Source organism: Tachyglossus aculeatus, chromosome 21 (genome assembly GCF_015852505.1).
Source record: "Tachyglossus aculeatus isolate mTacAcu1 chromosome 21, mTacAcu1.pri, whole genome shotgun sequence".
NCBI lineage: Eukaryota > Metazoa > Chordata > Mammalia > Monotremata > Tachyglossidae > Tachyglossus > Tachyglossus aculeatus.
Window position 1 is genome coordinate 82,887,466 of NC_052086.1, and position 19,927 is coordinate 82,907,392.

Genomic DNA, 19,927 nt, shown 5'->3' on the forward strand with positions numbered 1-19,927 from the left:
AGGCTTTGGTGATGGATTGGATGTGTGGGGTGAATGAGAAAGGAGAGTCGAGGATGATACCAAGGTTGCAGGCTTGTAAGATGGGAAGGACGGTAGTGCCGTCTACAGTGATGGGAAAGTCAGGGAGAGGGCAGGGTTTGGGAGGGAAGATAAGGAGTTCAGACTTGGACATATCGAGTTTTAGATGGCAGGCAGACATCCAGATGGAGATGTCCTGAAGGCAGGAGGAGACACGAACCTGGAGGAGGGAGAGAGCAGGAGCAGAGATGTAGATTTGGGTGTCATCAGCATAGAGATGAAAGCTGAAGCCATGGGAGTGAATGCGTTCACCATGGGAGTGAGTGTAGATAGAGAACAAAAGGAGACCAAGAACTTACCCTTGAGGAACCCCTACAGTAAGGGGATGGGCAGGGTTTGGTGATGAATTGGATGTGAGGGGTGAACGAGAGAGCAGAGTCGAGGATGACACAGAGGTTGTGCGCTTGTGAGACGGGAGGGATAGTAGTGCCGTCAGCAGTGATGGAAAAATCAGGGAGAGGGCAGGGTTTGGGAGGGAAGATAAAGAGTTCAGTCTTGGACATATTGAGTTTTAGATGGCGGGCAGACATCCAGATGGAGATGTCTTGAAGGCAGGAGGAGACACGAGACTGAAGCGAGGGAAAGAGAGCAGAGATGTAGATTTCGGTGTCATCAGGGTAGAGATGATAGATGAAGCCGTGGGAGCGAATGAGTTCACCAAGGAAGTGAGTGCAGATAGAGAATACAAGGGGACCAAGAACTGACCCTTGAGGAACCCCTACAGTAAGGGGATGGGAGGGGGAGGAGGAGCCCACCAAAGAGACTGAGAATGAGTGGCAGGAGAGACAAGAGGAGAACCAGGAGAGGACAGAGTCTGTGAAGCCAAGGTTGGATAGCATGTTGAGGAGAAGAGGGTGGTCCACAGTGTCGAGGGCAGCTGAGAGGTCGAGGAGGATTAGGATAGAGTAGGAGCCATAACATACGTTACCATATTTATTTGTCTGGGGCTCTGTCCAGCCAAGGGTCCAGCTTATGCTTTTCATTATTTTCTTTTTCTCCTACCTGCTAACATTGTCTGGAGACGTTGTTATAATTACTGTGATCTGCCTGAAGCCCCGACATCAAACCCCATTGTATTTCTTCCTTGCCAATTTCTCCTTCTTGGACATGTGTTACACTTCCACCAATGTCCCTCAAATGCTTTCCAACCTGGTTGGGGTGAGAAAGACAATCTCATTCACCGGATGTGCCATCCAAATGTATTTATACCTCTCCTCTGGGGCGATCGAATGCGTCCTTCATGGGGTCATGGCTTACAATCAGTATGTGGCCATGTATCACCAGTTGCATTACACTGTTATCATGAACAGAGTGACGTGTGTCCAGCTGGTAATCACCTCCTGCATCAGCAGCTTTCTGAGCTCCCTGGTGATCAATCCCCTCACTTCGAGCTTGCCCTACTGCGGGCCCAATGTATTAAACCATTTCCTCTGAGAAGTGCCGACAGTCCTGAGGCCGGCATTTACATTCACTTCCTTCCCAGAGATGGTAGCGTTGGTCTTCAGCAGCATTACAGTCTTCATTCCTTTTCTCTTCATCATGGTCTCCTATGCCCACATTCTCCTTTCCGTTCTCGGGAGACATTCCACCACAGGGAGGTGCAGGGCCTTTTCGACGTGTGTTTCTCACCTGACCCTGGTGGCTGTCTTCTATGAAAGGGCCATCTTTATGTACATGCGACCTCAGTCTGGTGCCTCTCAGGATATTGGAATGGTCATTCCGTTAGTCTACACAGTAGTCACACCCATGTTCAACCCCTGATCTACAGCCTGGGAAATCAGGAAGTAAGAGGAACTCTGAAGAAAGCCATCAACAGACAGAAGACACCAGCATGTTAGGATCATCAGTTGATGACTGGTATTTAGTGAGTGTTTACTATGTGAAGAACACTGAGCTTAAAACCTGGGAGAGAACCATAAGATAGGGTTGGTAAAAGTGACCTCTGTCCTCAAGAAGTTGACAGTCTAGTGGGTAAAGCTCTTTCTGCGGTGATTTTCATAGCACGCAGAGGTGATGCAGTGAGTTTTGGTGAATTAAATTTATAGCTGCCCTTCTCATTCAAAGAAGAGGCCACTGACAGTGAAATCAACCTATGAGTAGTTGAGGGGCTGAAAAGACTGTGCAGCAGGCACAGTCAAGATCATGATATGCCCACCCAAAAACGATTCTTCACGTTGCAGTGGAAGAAAATGAAGGGGTTGTTCATGGTTAGCCATGTTCAGTCACAAACTTTCTGGTCAAACCATGGGATGTCCCTTCATCTTCCTTGGTTACCATTTAATTATTCCAAAGGAAACTCATCCCAAGGATGCTAGTTGTTCATAAAAAGTCCTGCCGTGAGAATCTTGGCGGTAGCCACTACTTCCTCACTTGGGGTCTGCCTGCACCATTTCAAAGTATCAGGAAGATTGCAAGACATTAGCTAGGGATGAGGGAGGGGAAAGGACTGGTTTTTGGAGATCTAATCCATCTCTTAAAAATGGCACCCTGTCTAAAGGTGAAATAATTTCCTGGAACTCAATAGGAGTAGCTCTGCAGGGAAATGTGCACCAACTCTGTTGTATTGTACTCTCCCAAGCTCTTAGTACAGTGCTCTGCACACAGTTAGCAGTTAGTACAGTGCTTGGCACATAGTAAGTGTGTAAGAAATATCATTTACATTGTATCAAAGTGGACACTAGGCTTTCCCTTTTTGGGATGGGAATTGTACTGTTGCCGAATTGTACTTTCCAAGCGCTTAGTACAGTGCTCTGCACACAGTAAGCACTACATAAATACGACTGAATGAAATAGCAGTTAGCAACCCTTTTCACTCATGAGTAATAATTTTGCCCATTCAGATTTCACCAGAGGGACTTTTCACAATGAGCATTGTTTATTTCTGTTCTTTCTTCCTTAAGGGAAAACTTCAGGGATCAGTTCAGAAACAGATATAAATGCTTCTGTATTGTTCTAACTAGGAAGCCATTGTGACAGTGCCTTCTTTTACAAGGATGTTCCGAAATTCTGAGGAGTTGGCAGTAAGTCCTTCCTTTTCAGATGACCTAATTTGGAAAGTTAAGTAGCATCTGAGTGCATGGAGTTTGAAGAGAGGGTGGGTGATATAGGCCTAAAATGTGGCAGTGCTCGTATATAATCGGAATCTGGAATAAAAAAAATTACCTGGCTGTAGTTAACATTATTTTTCATTTTTTCCATTTTTACCAGTTATCAGCCTGAAACGTGAATAAAGATTTAGAATATCAACAATTCCAGAATAACACCTAAAATCTCCTATTAACATTTCAATTCACAAAGGATGCACCCTACCTAGTAGGCTAAGTATTCAGTTTAGAGACAAGAAGTATATATGAATTCTGCAAAAGCACATGACGATTTCGTGTCAAATTATCTTTAAGCATTAGTGAAGACATTTCTTATGACATTTGATGATAATTGTCAAGGATAGATATAACATATAGTTACAAGAAGGAAATCTTAGCTATACTGACAGCCTAGTTACATCCTCTGAAAAATTCAAAGGATTCTTGAGTGTTTCCCCTTCCCTGTCTTTTTCTGTCTCTCTGATTTTTTATGGTATTTGTTAAGCACTTACTATGCACCAGGCACTGTACTAAGCACTCGAGTAGATACAAGATAATCAGGCTGGATACGGTTGTTGTCTCACATGGGGCTCAAAGTCTAACTCCCCATTTACAAATGAGGTAACTGAGGCCCAGATTATTTAAGTGACCTGCCCAAGGTCATACAGCAGACAAGTTGCTGAGCCAGGATTAGAACCCAGTTCCTTCTGAATGCCAGACCTGTGCTCAATCCACTAGGCAATGCTCCTTCTCCTGATTGTCACTTTTCCTTCCCCAATCATTATATGTTATTTCTTCAATCTCTCTTTTGTTTCTCCCTTTTTAAATTCTCATATCTTGTTTACTTTGCCGTCCTATTTCTTTCATCATCTTCCATCTTCTTCCATATCTTTCCTCCATTTTTCACTGCTCCCTCTATTTTTCTTATTAACCCTGACATCCCCTCAGGCATTCAGAGTACAGCAACATCTGCTCCTCATATTCACATAACTGGCTCCACACACACACTCACACACACGCACATATCATTTGCATACTCACAATCTGTCCAACGTCCCCTGTGATGGGTGTTTTGAAGGCAGAGATGAAATGGAGACAGGACATTCTTGCATTTCGGTTTGAGCATCTGAAGCAAAATTAGCAACATGGGGCATGGCTAACATACTATAACCATGCCAACGGGACTCTTCAAAACATCCCACTTCCCCATCCTCCCTTGGCCTGGACTGCTGGAGGAACAAGCCTGGCCAGTTGCACTGCTATCCTTCTCATCCCTCATAACTTGGAATTTCCATGGATGCCTGCTGCCTCCTTCATCTCCTTCTCTCTCTCCAGAAGCCCCAGATTCTAATCCTGACCTCCTCCTTACCTGTTGTTTCAGACTTTAAAAATCACCCCCATCCCCTGCACACTTATTTGCTGTGGGTCAGAACCTAGAATTGTAGTAAATATAGAAAACCTGGAATTAGAAGGTGGTTTCCTAAGTCATGGCATGGTCCATAAATTAGAAACAGTGGATTAGGCAATTGATAGAATGCAGACTGATTTAGAAAATGATCACCCAATTGCTTGCTCACATGCTCCTACAGGAGCTCCTAAAATGCTTTGTTACTTCTTTAACAAGGCTGGGATTTCACTAGATACTTTTGTAGTTAGTTTTGTAATTAGTTGAGTTCTTCAAAGTGCTTAGGAGTTATCAAGAACATATTCAGTCAGTCAGTCAATCGTATTTATTGAACAATTACTGTGTGTAATAAGCGCTTGAGATAGTATAATACAACAATAAACAGATACATTCCCTCCCCTCAGTGAGCTTACAGCAACTCCCTGCAACAGTTTACAATTAAGGTGCACAAGAATATAAGAACTGTCACACTGTGTCAGATCATTGTTTGGTCGAGCCTGATATTCTGTCTCCAAAAGTGGCAGCGAAGCTCATTTGGAGGAATTGTAATAAGACTGCCCTTGCTCAATGTTAGAGTTATATTTCTAGAGTTATATCGAGAAGCAGCGTGGCCTAGTGGGTAGAGCATGGGCCTGGGAGTCAGAAGGGCATGGGATCTAATCCTTACTCTGCATTTTATCTGTTGTGTGACCATGGGAAAGTAACTTCACTTCTCTGAGCCTCAGTTACCTCATCTGTAAAAATGGAGATTGAGACGGTGAGTCCCATGTGGGACAGGGACTGTGCCTAACCCGATTTGCTTATATCTATCCCAGCGCTTAGTACAGTGCCTGGCACATATTTAAGTGCTTAACAAATACCATCATTAATTATTATTATTATTATTATTATTCTATGGCTCTAAGAACCCAGGCCCTTCCATCTATATATGGATTTAACCTTTCTTTAATCTTTTATCACACTTATCTTTCTCCCTAATAATCAATAATGAACCTACCAATTGTGACAGTATCCAATGGACAACATCATGTTATGATGCTTTTCTTTTCCTGTTCTTTTACTTTCTTTGCTTGTGCTTGGTAGAATGGTATTAAAGCCCGATGCTGCTATCACTACAGAGAATCACGATATAATTTTTTCAAAGAGAGGAGCTGGGGGATGAGCTGTAAGACCTTTACATCTAGAGAAGTGAGAAGCAAGATAATTTAGTGGATGGCTTGGGAGTCAGAAGGACCTAGGTTCTAATCCCAGCTCGGGCACTTGTCTGCTGTGCGACCTTGGACAAGTCATTTAAGTTTTCTGCATCTCAGTTACTTCATCTGTAAAATGGGGATTCAGACTGTGAGCCCCATGTGGGGCTTCAACTGTGTCCAACCTGATTAGCTTGTATCTACTCCAGCACTTAGTACAATGCCTAGCACAAAGTAAAGATTTGACAAATGCCTTACAAACAAAGACAGAACAAAAAAAGGGTCCTTTCTTTCAAGAGAATACAAAGCTTCAAGTTGGTAATTTCTTGAGGGAGAGAATGTTAGCCCTCTACCCTGGTCCTGAATTCTCTCCCCTCAACCCAATTATCCAGTCATAGAGCCTTAGGGTCTGTCTGGCTTAACCTCATCTTGTATTCAGACACACTATCTCTAATGAGAAATAGGAGCCCCATTAAAGCATACCAAGGTATTTCAAGGTATTGGTAGGGGGATCATGAAAGGAATTCAAAACCTTTTTTATCTTCATTTTTTATTTATTTCTATTTACTTCAGTCAACGTCGAACCAAGCACTTATATCCTGCCTTGACTACTGCATCAACCTCCTGGCTGACCTCCCTGCTCCTGACTCGTCTCCAGTCCATACTTAACTCTGCTGCCTGGATCATTTTTCTGAAAATAATGTTTAGTGCACATCTCCCCTCTACTCTAAAATCTCCAACGATTGGCCATCTACCTCCACATCAAACAGAAACCCCTTACCATCAGTTTTAGCACACTCCATCAGCTCTCTCCCTCCTACCTTATCTCGGTGATCTCCTATTACAACCCAATCTGCACACTTTTTTTCTCCAATGCCAACCACTCTCTGTACCTCAGTCCTGTTTATCTCATCACCAATTCCTTACCCACATCCTTCTGGTGGCCTAGATCTTCTACCCACTTTCATATCTGACACCCACCTGTTTCTTCACCTTCAAAGCACTATGAAAATCAAATCTCCTCTAAATGTCCTTCCCTGACTAAGCCCTCCCTTCCCTTTCTAAGGCCTCCCTTCTGCATTGTCTCTGCTCCTTAAGCCCTACGATATTCATTTCTCCCCCAGCCCCCCAGCATTTATGGACTTTATGCCTCTGTAATTTATTTTAATATCTGTCTTCCCTTCCAGTCTGTACGCTTCTTTTGGGCAGGGCGGTCGACCTACTCTGTTTTGTTGTACTCTCCCAAGTACTTAGTACAGTGCTCTGCACACAATAAGTGCTCAATAAATACCCCTGATTGTTTAAACCCAGTACACCAGAAAAATATCCAGTGAAAATTACACTTCTGTGACTTTATTCTCTTGCATCTCACAAATCGTCCAGAGCTTCAAGGCTTCCTCTTTGTGTTATTTTTAATCATCTACTTTTGTACTAATTCTACTAAATTCTAGCTTTCACATACCCATGTGTTTCTTCCTCACTAATTTAGCATTTGTAGGCCTGTGCTATTCTACAATCACAACCCCCAAGATGTTGGCTAACTTCTTATCAGAGAAGAAGAACATCTCCTTTGCCAGTCGTTTCATTCAATTCTATATTTTCATTGCTCTGCCCCTTACAGAGTTTTCTATGCTGGCAGTAATGGTGTATGACTGCTATATGGTTATCTGCCACCCTCTACATTACAGCATCAAAATGTCCAGGAGGGTTGGCACCTGCCTCATCGCTTTCCCCTATGTTTATGGCTTCTCCGATGGCCTGTTCCAAACAATCACGACATTCATATTGTCCTTTTGTGGATGCAACATCATCGACCATTTTCACTGTGCCGACCCACCTCTCGTAAAGCTGTCTTGCTCTGATACCCACATCAAAGAATATGCCATGCACCTCTCTGCTGGATTTAACCTCTCCAACTCCCTCAAGATCACCATCTTGTCTTATATCTTTATTCTCACGGCAATCCTCAAGACCCAGTCTTCTGAGGAAAGGAGTAAAGAGTGTTCCACCTGCGGATCCCACATGAAGGGTGTCACTTTATTTTATGGGTCACTCTTCTGCATGCATGTGAGACCTCTGAAGGATCACTCCATGGAGCAGTCCAAGATAATATCTGTTTTCTATACAGATATGTTGAATCCTCCGATCTACAGTCTGAGGAACAAAGATGTAAAAGCGGCCTGGAGGAAATTGGTAAATGAAAGGACAATACTTCCATTTTACAGTAAATTGTAACCTTTAAAGCCTGGTTCCTCTCTTTGGTCCCCAGGAGTACATGCAGCATCTCGCATAGGAATTTCACACAAAGAAAAGAAATTGAGTTTCCTGGATGACCTCCCTATAGGACATTAAGAGAGGTATATCTTCATCACACTCGGGAGCCACTAAACAATTCCTCACTTTTCCCCCAGAAATCGGTAAGGGAGACAATTTGCCCAGAGCTTATGCTCCACGTAGTCCTTCATTTGAACTTTAAATGCAGGTAAGACTTGAAATACAACTCTCCCAGAGAAATCTGGGAAGCCGCATGGCCTAGTGTAAAGACCACAGGCCTGGGAGGCAGAGGATCTGGGTTCTAATACCGACTCTGCCACTTTGCTGTGCGACCTTAGGCTAGTCATTTAATTTCTCTATATCTTAGTTGCCTTATCTGTAACATGGGGATTAAGACCGTTAGCTCCAGGTGAGACATGGACTGTGTTCAACCTGATCAGCTCATATCTACCCCAGCACTTAGTTCAGTGCCTGCCACATAGAAAGTGGTTAACAAATGCCATCAAAAAAATTAAAGGACTGGTTTGTTCAAGCACCATGAATATGTAGCTTTCAATAATAATAATGATAGCAATCATGGCATTTTTAAAGCACCTATTATGTTCCACACTCTGTACTGAGCACGGGGATAAATGCATCAGCACTGTCAGACTAGCCACAAGTTTGGCTGAAAACAAGTGACTTTATCTCCAAAGGAAGGACAAGGTGGAAGTCGACCTATTATATCTTGAATTTGCGTCCTAAGAAATGCCATACTGGGCCCCACCAATGGTCCCCCAGCCTTCCATTCTGCCTCTGTCCACGACCCACCACCCAAAGGGGTTTGGTAATAATAATAATAATAATGGCATTCATTAAGCGCTTACTATGGGCAAAGCACTGTTCTAAGCGCTAGGCAGGGTGGATGCCCTTCTTTTTTATTTTAGATGTCTGCCCGCAACCTAAAACTCACCATGTCCAAGACTGAACGCCTTGTCTTCCCTCCCAAACCCTGCCCTCTCCCTGACTTTCCCATCACTGTTCACGGCACTACCATCCTTACCGTCTCACAAGCCCGCAACCTTGGTGTCATCTTCGACTCCGCTCTCTCGTTCACCCCTCACATCCAAGCCGTCACCAAAACCTGCCGGTCTCAGCTCCGCAACATTGCCAAGATCTGCCCTTTCCTCTCCAAGCAAGCCGCTACCCTGCTCTTTCAAGCTCTCTTCCCACCCCGTCTGGACTACTTTATCAGCCTCCTCTCCGATCTCCCAACCTCTTGGCTCTCCCCACTTCAATCCATACTTCACGCCGCTGCCCAGATTGTCTTTGTCCAGAAACGCTCTGGGCATGTTTCTCCCCTCCTCAAAAATCTGCAGTGGCCACCAATCAACCTATGCATCAGGCAGAAACTCCTCACCCTCGGCTTCAAGGCTCTCCATCACCTCGCCCCCTCCTACCTCACCTCCCTTCTCTCCTTCTACAGCCAGCCCGCACCCTCCGCTCCTCTGCCGCTAATCTCCTCACCGTGCCTCGTTCTCTGCCTGTCCAGCCGTCGACCCCCGGCTCACGTCATCCCCCTGGCCTGGAATGCCCTCCCTCCCCACATCCGCCAAGCTAGCTCTCTTCCTCCCTTCAAGGCCCTACTGAGAGCTCACCTCCTCCAGGAGGCCTTCCCAGACTGAGCCCCCTCCTTCCTCTCCCCCTCGTCCCCCTCTCCATCCCCCCTCTTACCTCCTTCCCTTCCCCACAGCACCTGTATATATGTATATATGTTTGTACGATATTTATTACTCTATTTATTATTTATTTTACTTGTACATATCTATTCTATTTTTATTTTGTTACTATGTTTTGTTTTGTTCTCTGTCTCCCCCTTCTAGACTGTGAGCCCACTGTTGGGTAGGGACCAGTCTCTATATGTTGCCAACTTGTACTTCCCAAGCTGCTTAGTACAGTGCTCTGCACACAGTAAGTGCTCAATGAATAGCAATTGATTGATTGATTGATTGATTACTTTGTGCCAGACACTGTTCTAAGCCCTGGGGTAGATAGATACAAGGGTAATCAGGTCAGACACAGTCCATGTCCCCCACTGAGCTGACAATCTTAAACCTCATTTTACAGATGAGGCAACTGAGGCACAGAGAAGTTAGTGACTTGCCCAAATTCACACAGCAGTCAAGTGGTAGAGCTGGGATTAGAAACCCAGGTCCTTCTTACTCCCAGGCCAATGTTCTATCCACTAGGCCATATTGCTTCTTGACATCCATCTTCGTGGTTAGGAATCTTCTTTGAATATCCTTAATTTTCCCTTTAATAATCTATCATGTTTCTCTTCCCTATGAATTTGCTAACAGCAGAAAGACTCCGAATAGCTGAGTGGGTTGACCTAGATGTTTCAGTATGAAGTCTCCCAGGTAATGCATTTAGGAAAACAAATCCAAGCGTTTAGAACAAAATCCTTAATAGTGAAGTTTCTAGGGCAACGATTTCAAAACCTATCCTCACTGGTTCTGTTTTCCATTTCTTTAGTCATATTTGTTATCTTTCACTGGACTCCTCCAGTTGCTCCGATTTTAAAATGTTAGGGGGTCTGATCAAAGTCAAATACTGTGGGCAGATTATATCCAAGTTGTGACTGTCAGTACACCTACTAATACATCCCTGGAACAGACTGACTTTCCCAGTAATACTGTTGCATTACTGATCCAGAGTCAAATATGGTCATTTATGACCATGAGTATTCTTGCGATTACACATGCGATTCTTGTGCCTAGTCAAGGACATTTTACCTACATGCATTGCTTTTACAACTGGAAAGAGGCTATTGGTATACGCTTTGTTTCTATGGGGTAGTGCTGAAAGCAGAAGACTAAGAAACACTTGGTGTTGGTTCATTAATTATGTGTTTGGATTAAATTAAAGCCCAATAGTGCAAATCTACTGCATATTTCGTAAAATAAAAGTCCTATCGAATCAATCATCAATCAATGGCATTTATTGAGCACTTACTGTGTGCAGAACAGTGCACGATATGCTTGGAAGAGTGCAATAAAACAGATTTGGTAGACGCTTATCCCTGCCACAAGGATGTAATTCAACATGAAAGCACCCAGTTCTATCATGAAATTTAAAAAGACTTTTGTGTGAAGTGGGAAAGAACACAGGTTATCACACTAATTGGCACTCCAGACCCCTCATTTCAAGATAGTTCGATTCTACAAATTAACATTTCTCAAGAGAGGTGCTTCAAGGAGTAACATTTGAATTGTTATTTTTTCCCCCCTGGGAAAATTGAAGAAATCCTTCAAGGACTTGGTCAGTGAATTATAAACAAAGTATAAATCCTTCATTATGAAACATACTTCAGACCTTCGGTGTCCCTGAGAAAAACCTTTTCCTTGCCCACGTAGGTTTGCCAATTGCAAATCCACATTACTGTTTCCATTTCTTTTCTCCAGTGTTGCTTTAGGTTAAGTTGCAGTGATCAGTAAAGAAGGAATGAGAGGAATGGAAGATGATATGACAAAGGGATGAGTGTGTGAAGTTTTCATTTAGGCATTGTTCCTCCAACCTCTGTTGAAAACATGTGGCTGAAGAATAATTGTGGTGTGGTTGTAATCATGTCGTATTCACAGAGACCATTATTATGATCATCTTCATGTAATCCTGAATAATTATGAATAATAATAATAACAATATCCACTCAACAAATGCCCATCCAAAGAGTTAGAAAGGATGGGCTCAAAAACTTACCCATACATAGTTCTAAAGCTATAGATTTTTGCAGAGACTTGAGAACTCCAACCAGGGACTACAACAACTCTCTCCTCGACCCCCCTCTAGTCTGGCTTCTGTCCCCTACATTCCACGGAAACTGCCCTGTCAAAGGTCATCAATGACCTCGTGCTTGCCAAATCCAACGGCTCATACTCTGTCCTAATCCTCCTCGACCTCTCAGCTGCCTTCGACACTGTGGACCACCCCCTTCTCCTCAACACGCTATCTGACCTTGGCTTCACAGACTTCCGTCCTCTCCTGGTTCTCCTCTTATCTCTCCAGTCGTTCATTCTCAGTCTTTTTGCAGGCTCCTCCTCCCCCTCCCATCCTCTTACTCTGGGGGTTCCCCAAGGTTCAGTACTTGGTCCCCTTCTGTTCTCAATCTACACGCACTCCCTTGGTGACCTCATTCGCCTCCCACGGCTTCAACTATCATCTCTACGGCTGATGACACCCAGATCTACATCTCTGTCCCTGCTCTCTCCCCCTCTCTCCAGGCTCGCATCTCCTCCTGCCTTCAGGACATCTCCATCTGGATGTCTGCCCGCCACCTAAAACTCAACATGTCTAAGACTGAACTCCTTGTCTTCCCTCCCAAATCTTGCCCTCTCCCTGACTTTCCCATCTCTTGTTGACGGCACTACCATCCTTCCCGTCTCACAAGCCCGCAACCTTGGTGTCATCCTCGACTCCGCTCTCTCATTCACCCCTCACATTCAAGCCATCACCAAAACCTGCCGGTCTCAGCTCCGCAACACTGCCAAGATCCGCCCTATCCTCCCCATTCATACCGCTACCCTGCTCGTTCAAGCTGTCACCCTATCCCGTCTGGACTACTACATCAGCCTTCTCTCTGATCTTCCAACCTCGTGTCTCTCCCCACTTCAATCCATACTTCATGCTGCTGCCCGGATTGTCTTTGTCCAGAAATGCTCTGGGCATGTTAGGGCATGTTACTCCCCTCCACAAAAATCTCCAGTGGCTACCAATCAATCAATCAATCATATTTATTGAGCGCTTACTGTGTGCAGAGCACTGTACTAAGCGCTTGGGAAGTACAAGTTGGCAACATATAGAGACAGTCCCTCAATCAATCTGCACATCAGGCAGAAACTCCTCACCCTGGGCTTCAAGGCTCTCCATCACCTCGCCCCCTCCTACCTCACCTCCCTTCTCTCCTTCTACAGCTCACCCCGCACCCTCCGCTCCTCTGCCGCTACTCTCCTCACCGTACCTCGTTCTCGCCTGTCCCGCCATAGACCCCCGGCCCACGTCATCCCCCGGGCTTGGAATGCCCTCCGTCTGCCCATCCGCCAGGATAGCTCTCTTCCTCCCTTCAAGGCCCAACTGAGAGCTCACCTCCTCCAGGAGGCCTTCCCAGACTGAGCCCCTTCCTTCCTCTCCCCCTCGCCCCCCCCTCCATCCCCCCCCATCTTACCTCCTTCCCTTCCCCACAGCACCGGTATATATATACATATGTTTGTACATATTTATTACTCGATTTATTCATTTATTTTACTTGTACATATCTATTCTATTTATTTCATTTTGTTAGTATGTTTGGTTTTGTTCTCCGTCTCCCCCTTTTAGACTGTGAGCCCACTGTTGGGTAGGGACTGTCTCTATATGTTGCCAACCTGTACTTCCCAAGCACTTAGTACAGTGCTCTGCACACAGTAAGCGCTCAATAAATACTATTGATGATGATGATGATGATGACTTTTCATTTTATTGTCTTGAGATACTTGGAAGCAGTGCATTTCCTGCCAAATGTAGTATTTACTGTAGGTGATTAAGAGGGAACAGATCTGGTTCCTGCTCTTAATAAGTGGTCAGATGTCCGATTTTATAACCAGACAGCCGGGTTTTCAGCTGCTCTGGTATCTGTCTGATGTGGATATGATACATGCGTCCTGAGCCCCAAATGGAACAAGGACTGTGTCTGACCTGATTATCTTGTGGGCTTCTCTAGTTCCTAGTACAATGCGTGGGCGCACATTAAGAACTATAGGAACCTTAAATTTATGACATGTCCTCAATATTAAAATGTCTTCTCTTCATGTCCATGAATATGTTCAGTCCACAAAAATTGAATCAGAATTGTATATATACCTAACTGATCATGGTATTGCTCTATCTCATTATCTTAATTTTTTAAAACCTAATTAACCACAAAAAGCAATTCTCCATCTCTAGGAGTTACTGTCTAAAAATAATCCAGACAAGAAGATACAGAATAGAATTTTTTTGTACTCAAGGGAATGATGGAATTAAAATATATACATATTATCACCCATTCCCTTAAATTGTGTGAGCCCTACCGGGGCAAGTCTAACCTGATAATCTTGTGTCCACCTTAGTAAGTGTTTCATAAATTCCATTGTCATCATCATCACCTCCATAGCCTTTAATAGATTTTGTTGTTTCCTTGACATTTTATTAGCAATCTAATAGTCTTGTGAGACAGAGAAGAGAAGCAGTTAAGAGAGAAGTCTTCTGAATGTGAGGACAAGAGGAGAAGGGTCTGGGTGGGAAGCATTTGTGAGAATGAAGAAGGAAGCTCGAAAAAGAAATGAGGAAGGGCAGGAGGCAGAGGGAGGAACAGAAACCATAAAATGGAGGCCACAAGCAGGGAAAGAAGATAGTAAAGATTAGAAAGAGGGATGAGAATATGGAAACAGATAATGCTCTCCTGTGTGTGGAGAGGTATAGCACACTCTGCAGCTTACAGTCTTGGCCTGTCAGTTCTGGTCCACTAGCCTCCGCTGCTCTTTCCTCAAATGGTCAGTGGAAGAAAAGTAAATCAAAGGGATTATTGTAGTCTATTGCTAACTCTAGTCAATATCATTTGCACAGTAAATTTAAATTTGTCATCCTTTTGCATCTTGCTAGAACTCTTTTCAGCTTCCAGGTTGAAGACATCATTAATGGAAAAAGCAAAATCCGTTGAGAAATGCCACTGCCTCACAGAAGCTGGGACTTTCAGACATGGCATGCTTTATCCATTCTTTTTCCTCCTCTACCCACTTAGGAAGGAATTTACTTCCCAGAAAATGAGGAGGCAGGTAAGAAGGCAACAGCTACAACAGCCTGACTGCTCAGCACTGAATCTGACCAGATCAGGCCTTTGAGAGTTACTTCTCTACTTGAACTCTGGGTTGGTGTGGAAGAAGGGAGGTGAAGAGAAGTCATGCTAAAATTCTGAATGGGTGATTATCTTAGATTTATTTATGATCAAGCCTCTTGGGAAAGGGATTCCTCTCATCTGAAATGCTAGTAACTATTAGGTACCTTTTCTTATACCTCTTAAACCTCGATCCCCATGTGGGCCAGGGACTGGGGGTTTGACCTGATTAACCTGTATCTACCTCAGTGTTTAGGTCTGTGCTTGGTTTACATACAGTGGGCCTACAACAGAAAAAAACTCGCTAAAACCTAGATTAATGTGGCACATAGTAATTGTTAAACAAATGCCTTCGTGAAAAGAGAGCGTGGGAGTCAGAAGCCCTGGTTCTAATTCTGGACCCTTTCGTTTTCCTTGCTGTGTGACCTCGTGCAATCCACTTAATTTCTCCATGCCTAGGTTTCTTCATTTGTAAAATGCAGCTTCAATGTATGTTCTTTTTTCCCCTTAGACTGCAAACTTCATGTGGGGGACAAGGACTGTGTCCAGACCTGAATATTTTTGTATTTACCACGGGGGCTTAATATAGTGCTTGCACTATATTAGCTCTTATGAAAATATCACTACTATTGTTAATTACTATAAAAAGAGTCACCGGGAACTGGAGAAGAGAATGCATCTCTAGTCTGGAAGCTCACTGTGGCCAGAGAATGTGTCTACTATCTCTTGCACTGTACTCTCCCGAATGCTTACTATAGTACTCTTTATGCATTAATCGCTCAATAAATGCTTGTCTTCTCTTATGCCTTCGAGTCATCTCTGACCCATAGCAACAACATGGACATATTTCTCACAGAACACCCCACCTCCATCAGCAATCGTTCTGGTAGATTATCCATAGAGTTTTCTTGGTAAAAATATGGAAGTGGTTTACTATTGCTTCCTTCCACGCAGTAAACCTGGTTCTCCACCCTTGACTCTCTCCCATGCTGCTGCTGCCCAGCATAGGTTGAGTTTTGACTTGTAGGGCATTGCCTTTCACTCTCTAGCTCACTACCCAAGCTAGAGATGGAATGGGTATGCCACTGCTTAACCTCTCCCTCCCATAGTCGAGACTGGTACAGCACTGGATGAACTCTCGCAGGCACGAGCCTGAGAGAGGCAATAAATGCTATCGATTAATTAATTGATCTCCCCCTCCATTCAGGTAAAGCTTCGTTTTTACTTTTCTCAATGTATCGATTCTTTTTATGGCATTTTAAAAAGTGCTTAGTATGTGTCCAGCAGTGTTCTAAGCCCTGGTTAGATACAGGCTAATCAGGTCAGACACAGTCCCTATGGAAGGAGAAGAGATATTAAATCCCCATTTACAGTTGAGATAACTGAGGCTCAGAGAAGTGAGGTGACTTTCCCAAGGTCCTGCAGCAGACAAGTGGTGAGCCGGGAATAGAACCCAAGTCCTCTGACTCCCACGACCATGCTCTTTCAATTAGGTAATGCTACTTCTATTCAACCCTTAAATGATAGTTTGAGGGCTTAATCATCACTTTGTCTTAATATATAACAGGTCTATAACAAATGGCTGAAATTGGAATATCTTATTGATAAAATTAATTGCCCTGACGGTCAATATGAACCAGTCAATCATCTTCAAGTCCATAAATCATAAAAGTGTTTGGAAATATACTAATTGTTCATTAGAAACTGTAGTTGGATTAACTGACTTCAACTATCTTAAAGAAATAACTTTCTACGTACAGCAAAAGGGACCCACATCCTGAGACCACTTTTAATAATTCCCTTGGGGAATGGATTTTCATACTTAGTTTTGGTGTTGGTGCAATTAAGCACATTTATTGATTTGCAAACTTTTGAGTTTAAAATATTCCCCAAGTGGATTGGTTTTTACAGGGGACACTGGTGAGTTGTCAAAGATGGGTGTTTACAGTCTGCGTGCATCTGCAAATAAGCCTTGGGAAATTATTTGAGTGTTGATAGGAAAAAACATAAAAATATGATTAGGGTCTTAAAAAAGGAAAGGAAATGACACTAGGATACCTGATATGCAGAAAATAAGCCAGGGAACATAAAAGAAAGGCACCCTTACCTCTCTTTATCAAATTAATTTTCCTTTGTTTTAGGGATAATTTTTTAGTTGCCAACTCTTGAAAGAACATGCAGCAGAGACTTGCCTATGCTTAACCTGGTAATATAGTGAACAATAGAAAGAAAGGATTAGAGAGGATAGGGAGTAGAGGTTATCCTAGAGGATAGAGCAGGTTTGGGTAGGACAAAGATTTGGTGGGATAAAGGACGATGTTTTGTGGCCTAATAATTGCTGTTTTTGGGAACTTGGGAAGGTGCATTAACTAGTCAGGAGAACATTTAATCAATAAGTGCTGCAACACCACGCTATTTGTTTTCCTAGAAAACGCATTGTTATCAAAGGGGGGCTTCATTCACACATAGTACTCGCTTCTCAGAAGATAGTGCTCTGCACACGGTAAGTGCTCAATAAATGTGGTCGAATTGTAGTTGCATCTCCCCGCTAGGAATTACAATGGTAGGGAGCGTCTTCTATATGGTTGCCGACTTGTACTTCCCAAGTGCTTAGCATAGCACGAGTGTTCTGCACACAGTAAGCACTCAATAAATACGACTGAATGAATGAATGAGTGAATTGATATGGTGTAAGGAGTCTAAACGAAATGAGGGGTTCAGCTGCCTTATAGCTTTCAAAATCTGTTGGGAGTTTACAATCAATTTGCTACAAAACCTATAGCACTTGTAAATTTGAAACAGAAATTGGAAGTAATACTGATTTTTTACAGGCCTTAATGTGAATATTTATGGAGTTCAAAGCTGGATAGAGAATAGGGCTTCTCGGGGAAAGGTCAAGAAACTACAAGACATAAATACCCCGTGTGGGACAGGGACGTGTCCAGCGTGATTTGCTTGTATCCACCCCAGTGCTTAGTATAGTGTCTAGCACATAGTAAACACTTAACAAATACCATCATTATTATCATTGTTATTATTTTTATAAAAACGGAAAGAATCAGAACAGAAGAGAGACTCAATCCATCAACCAATTAATAGAGAGATTGAGGAAGGCAGAGAAATAGAGGTGGATAAAGGAAAAGAGTAAATCTATTAATATGAGAAGCAGCGTGGCTCAGTGGAAAGAGCATGGGCTTTGGAGTCAGAGGTCATGGGTTCAAATTCCAGCTCCACCAATTGTCAGCTGTCTGACTTTGGGCAAGTCACTTAACTTCTCTGTGCCTCAGTTACCTCATCTGTAAAATGGATTAAGACTGTGAGCCCCACGTGGGAAAACCTGATCACCTTGTAACCTCCCCAGCGCTTAGAACAGTGCTTTGTACATAGTAAGCATTTAATAAATGCCATTATTATTATTATTAAAACAAATGTTTATTGAGTGCCTATTATGGGCAAAGTACATTTCTCAGCATAAGGAAGAGTAGAATAGAATTAGTACACATCATCCATTTCTCAAGGATCTTACAGTCCAGATGAGGAGACAGTTACTGGAATACATTGAAGTTAGGCAGGAAGAATTAAAATGTGACAGAAATAGATAAAAACACTTGGGAACAGTCATTGAGAAAGAGCTAGGGACAGAGAAGACAGTGCAGTGGTTGCTGGCACAGTCACACACATACACAAAGTTGCCTATAAAGGCACACATAGTGATAGACAGTCACCAACTCTCATCTAGACACTCTTCAATAGTTGACATCAACCTTCTTCCACTACTGTCATCAGCCGTCTTCCGTTTCCATTGCCCCATCTGTCATGGCGATAGTTGCTGGGGCTGCTTGCTCCCTCTAGGTCCCAGGCATGGCTGCCTTGCACACAGAAAAGGTAGCTCCAGAAACCCCTAGGAAACAGCCGACAGATGTGGTCATGATAGATGTGCTTGGGGCACATATAAAGTGTCTATTATATAGTTATATTGCACTCTCCCAAGTGCCTAGCACAACGCTCTACACACAGTAAGCACCCAATAAGTCCAACTGATTGATTGATTGTTTGGGGCAGCCATGGCAGGAACAGGAAAGGGAAGAGTAAGGCAAATGCAATGCAATGAAAGGAAACAGGAAAAGTATGAAGGAGGAGACGAAGCTGCACCCTCCGCTCCTCCGCTGCTAATTTCCCTCACCGGTACCTCGTTCTCGCCTGTCCCTGCCATCGACCCCCGGCCCACGTCATCCCCCGGGCCGGGGAATGCCCTCCCTCTGCCCATCCGCCAAGCTAGCTCTCTTCATCCCTTCAAGGCCTCCTGCTGAGAGGCTCACCTCCTCCAAGAGCGCTTCCGCAGACTGAGCCCCCTTCCTTCCTCCTCCCCCTCGGTCCCCCTCTCCATCCCCTCCCCCCTTCTTACCTCCTTCCCTTCCCCCACAGCACCTGTATGTTGGATACAATATTTATTACTCCTATTTATTTATTTATTTATTTTATTTGTACATGTCTATTCTATTTATTTTATTTTGTTAGTATGTTTGGTTTTGTTCTCTGTCTCCCCCTTTTAGACTGTGAGCCCACTGTTGGGTAGGGACTGTCCTATATGTTGCCCAATTTGTGCTTCCCAAGCGCTTAATACAGTGCTCTGCAGCATAGTAAGCGCTCAATAAATAAGATTGATATTGATTGATGATGTTTGATTACTGCAATGGCTACTACTATTATTTGAGACCAAGTAAGATTTTTCCTGGCTTATTAAACAATAATAATAATAATAATAGTATTTGTTAAGCACTTACTATGTTCCAAGCACTGTTTGAAGCACTGGGGATAGGTATACACTAATCAATTTGGACACAGTACCCTGTCTCACACGGGGCTCACAGTCTTAATCCCCATTTTACAGATGAGGTAACTGAGGCACAGAGAATTTAATGACTTGCACAAGGTCACGCAGCAGACAAGTGGCAGAGCTGGGGATTAGCACTCAGTTCCTTCTGTATAACCAAGAGTTGTTCATCAACTG

The 19,927-nt window shown here is 43.5% G+C and overlaps 1 protein-coding gene and 1 pseudogene across 1 annotated transcript; both read left to right on the plus strand.

Annotated features, from left to right (window-relative positions):
• The first annotated feature begins 1,050 nt into the window (after nt 1-1,050).
• Nucleotides 1,051-1,839, plus strand: LOC119942160 (annotated as a pseudogene).
• A 5,381-nt stretch (nt 1,840-7,220) lies between these two features.
• On the plus strand, nt 7,221-10,888 carry LOC119942161 (olfactory receptor 5M11-like). Its single transcript, XM_038762814.1, has 2 exons — nt 7,221-7,949; nt 10,790-10,888. Exons 1-2 carry the CDS (start codon nt 7,221-7,223, stop codon nt 10,886-10,888), a joined length of 828 nt encoding a protein of 275 aa, XP_038618742.1.
• The last annotated feature ends 9,039 nt before the right edge of the window (nt 10,889-19,927 follow it).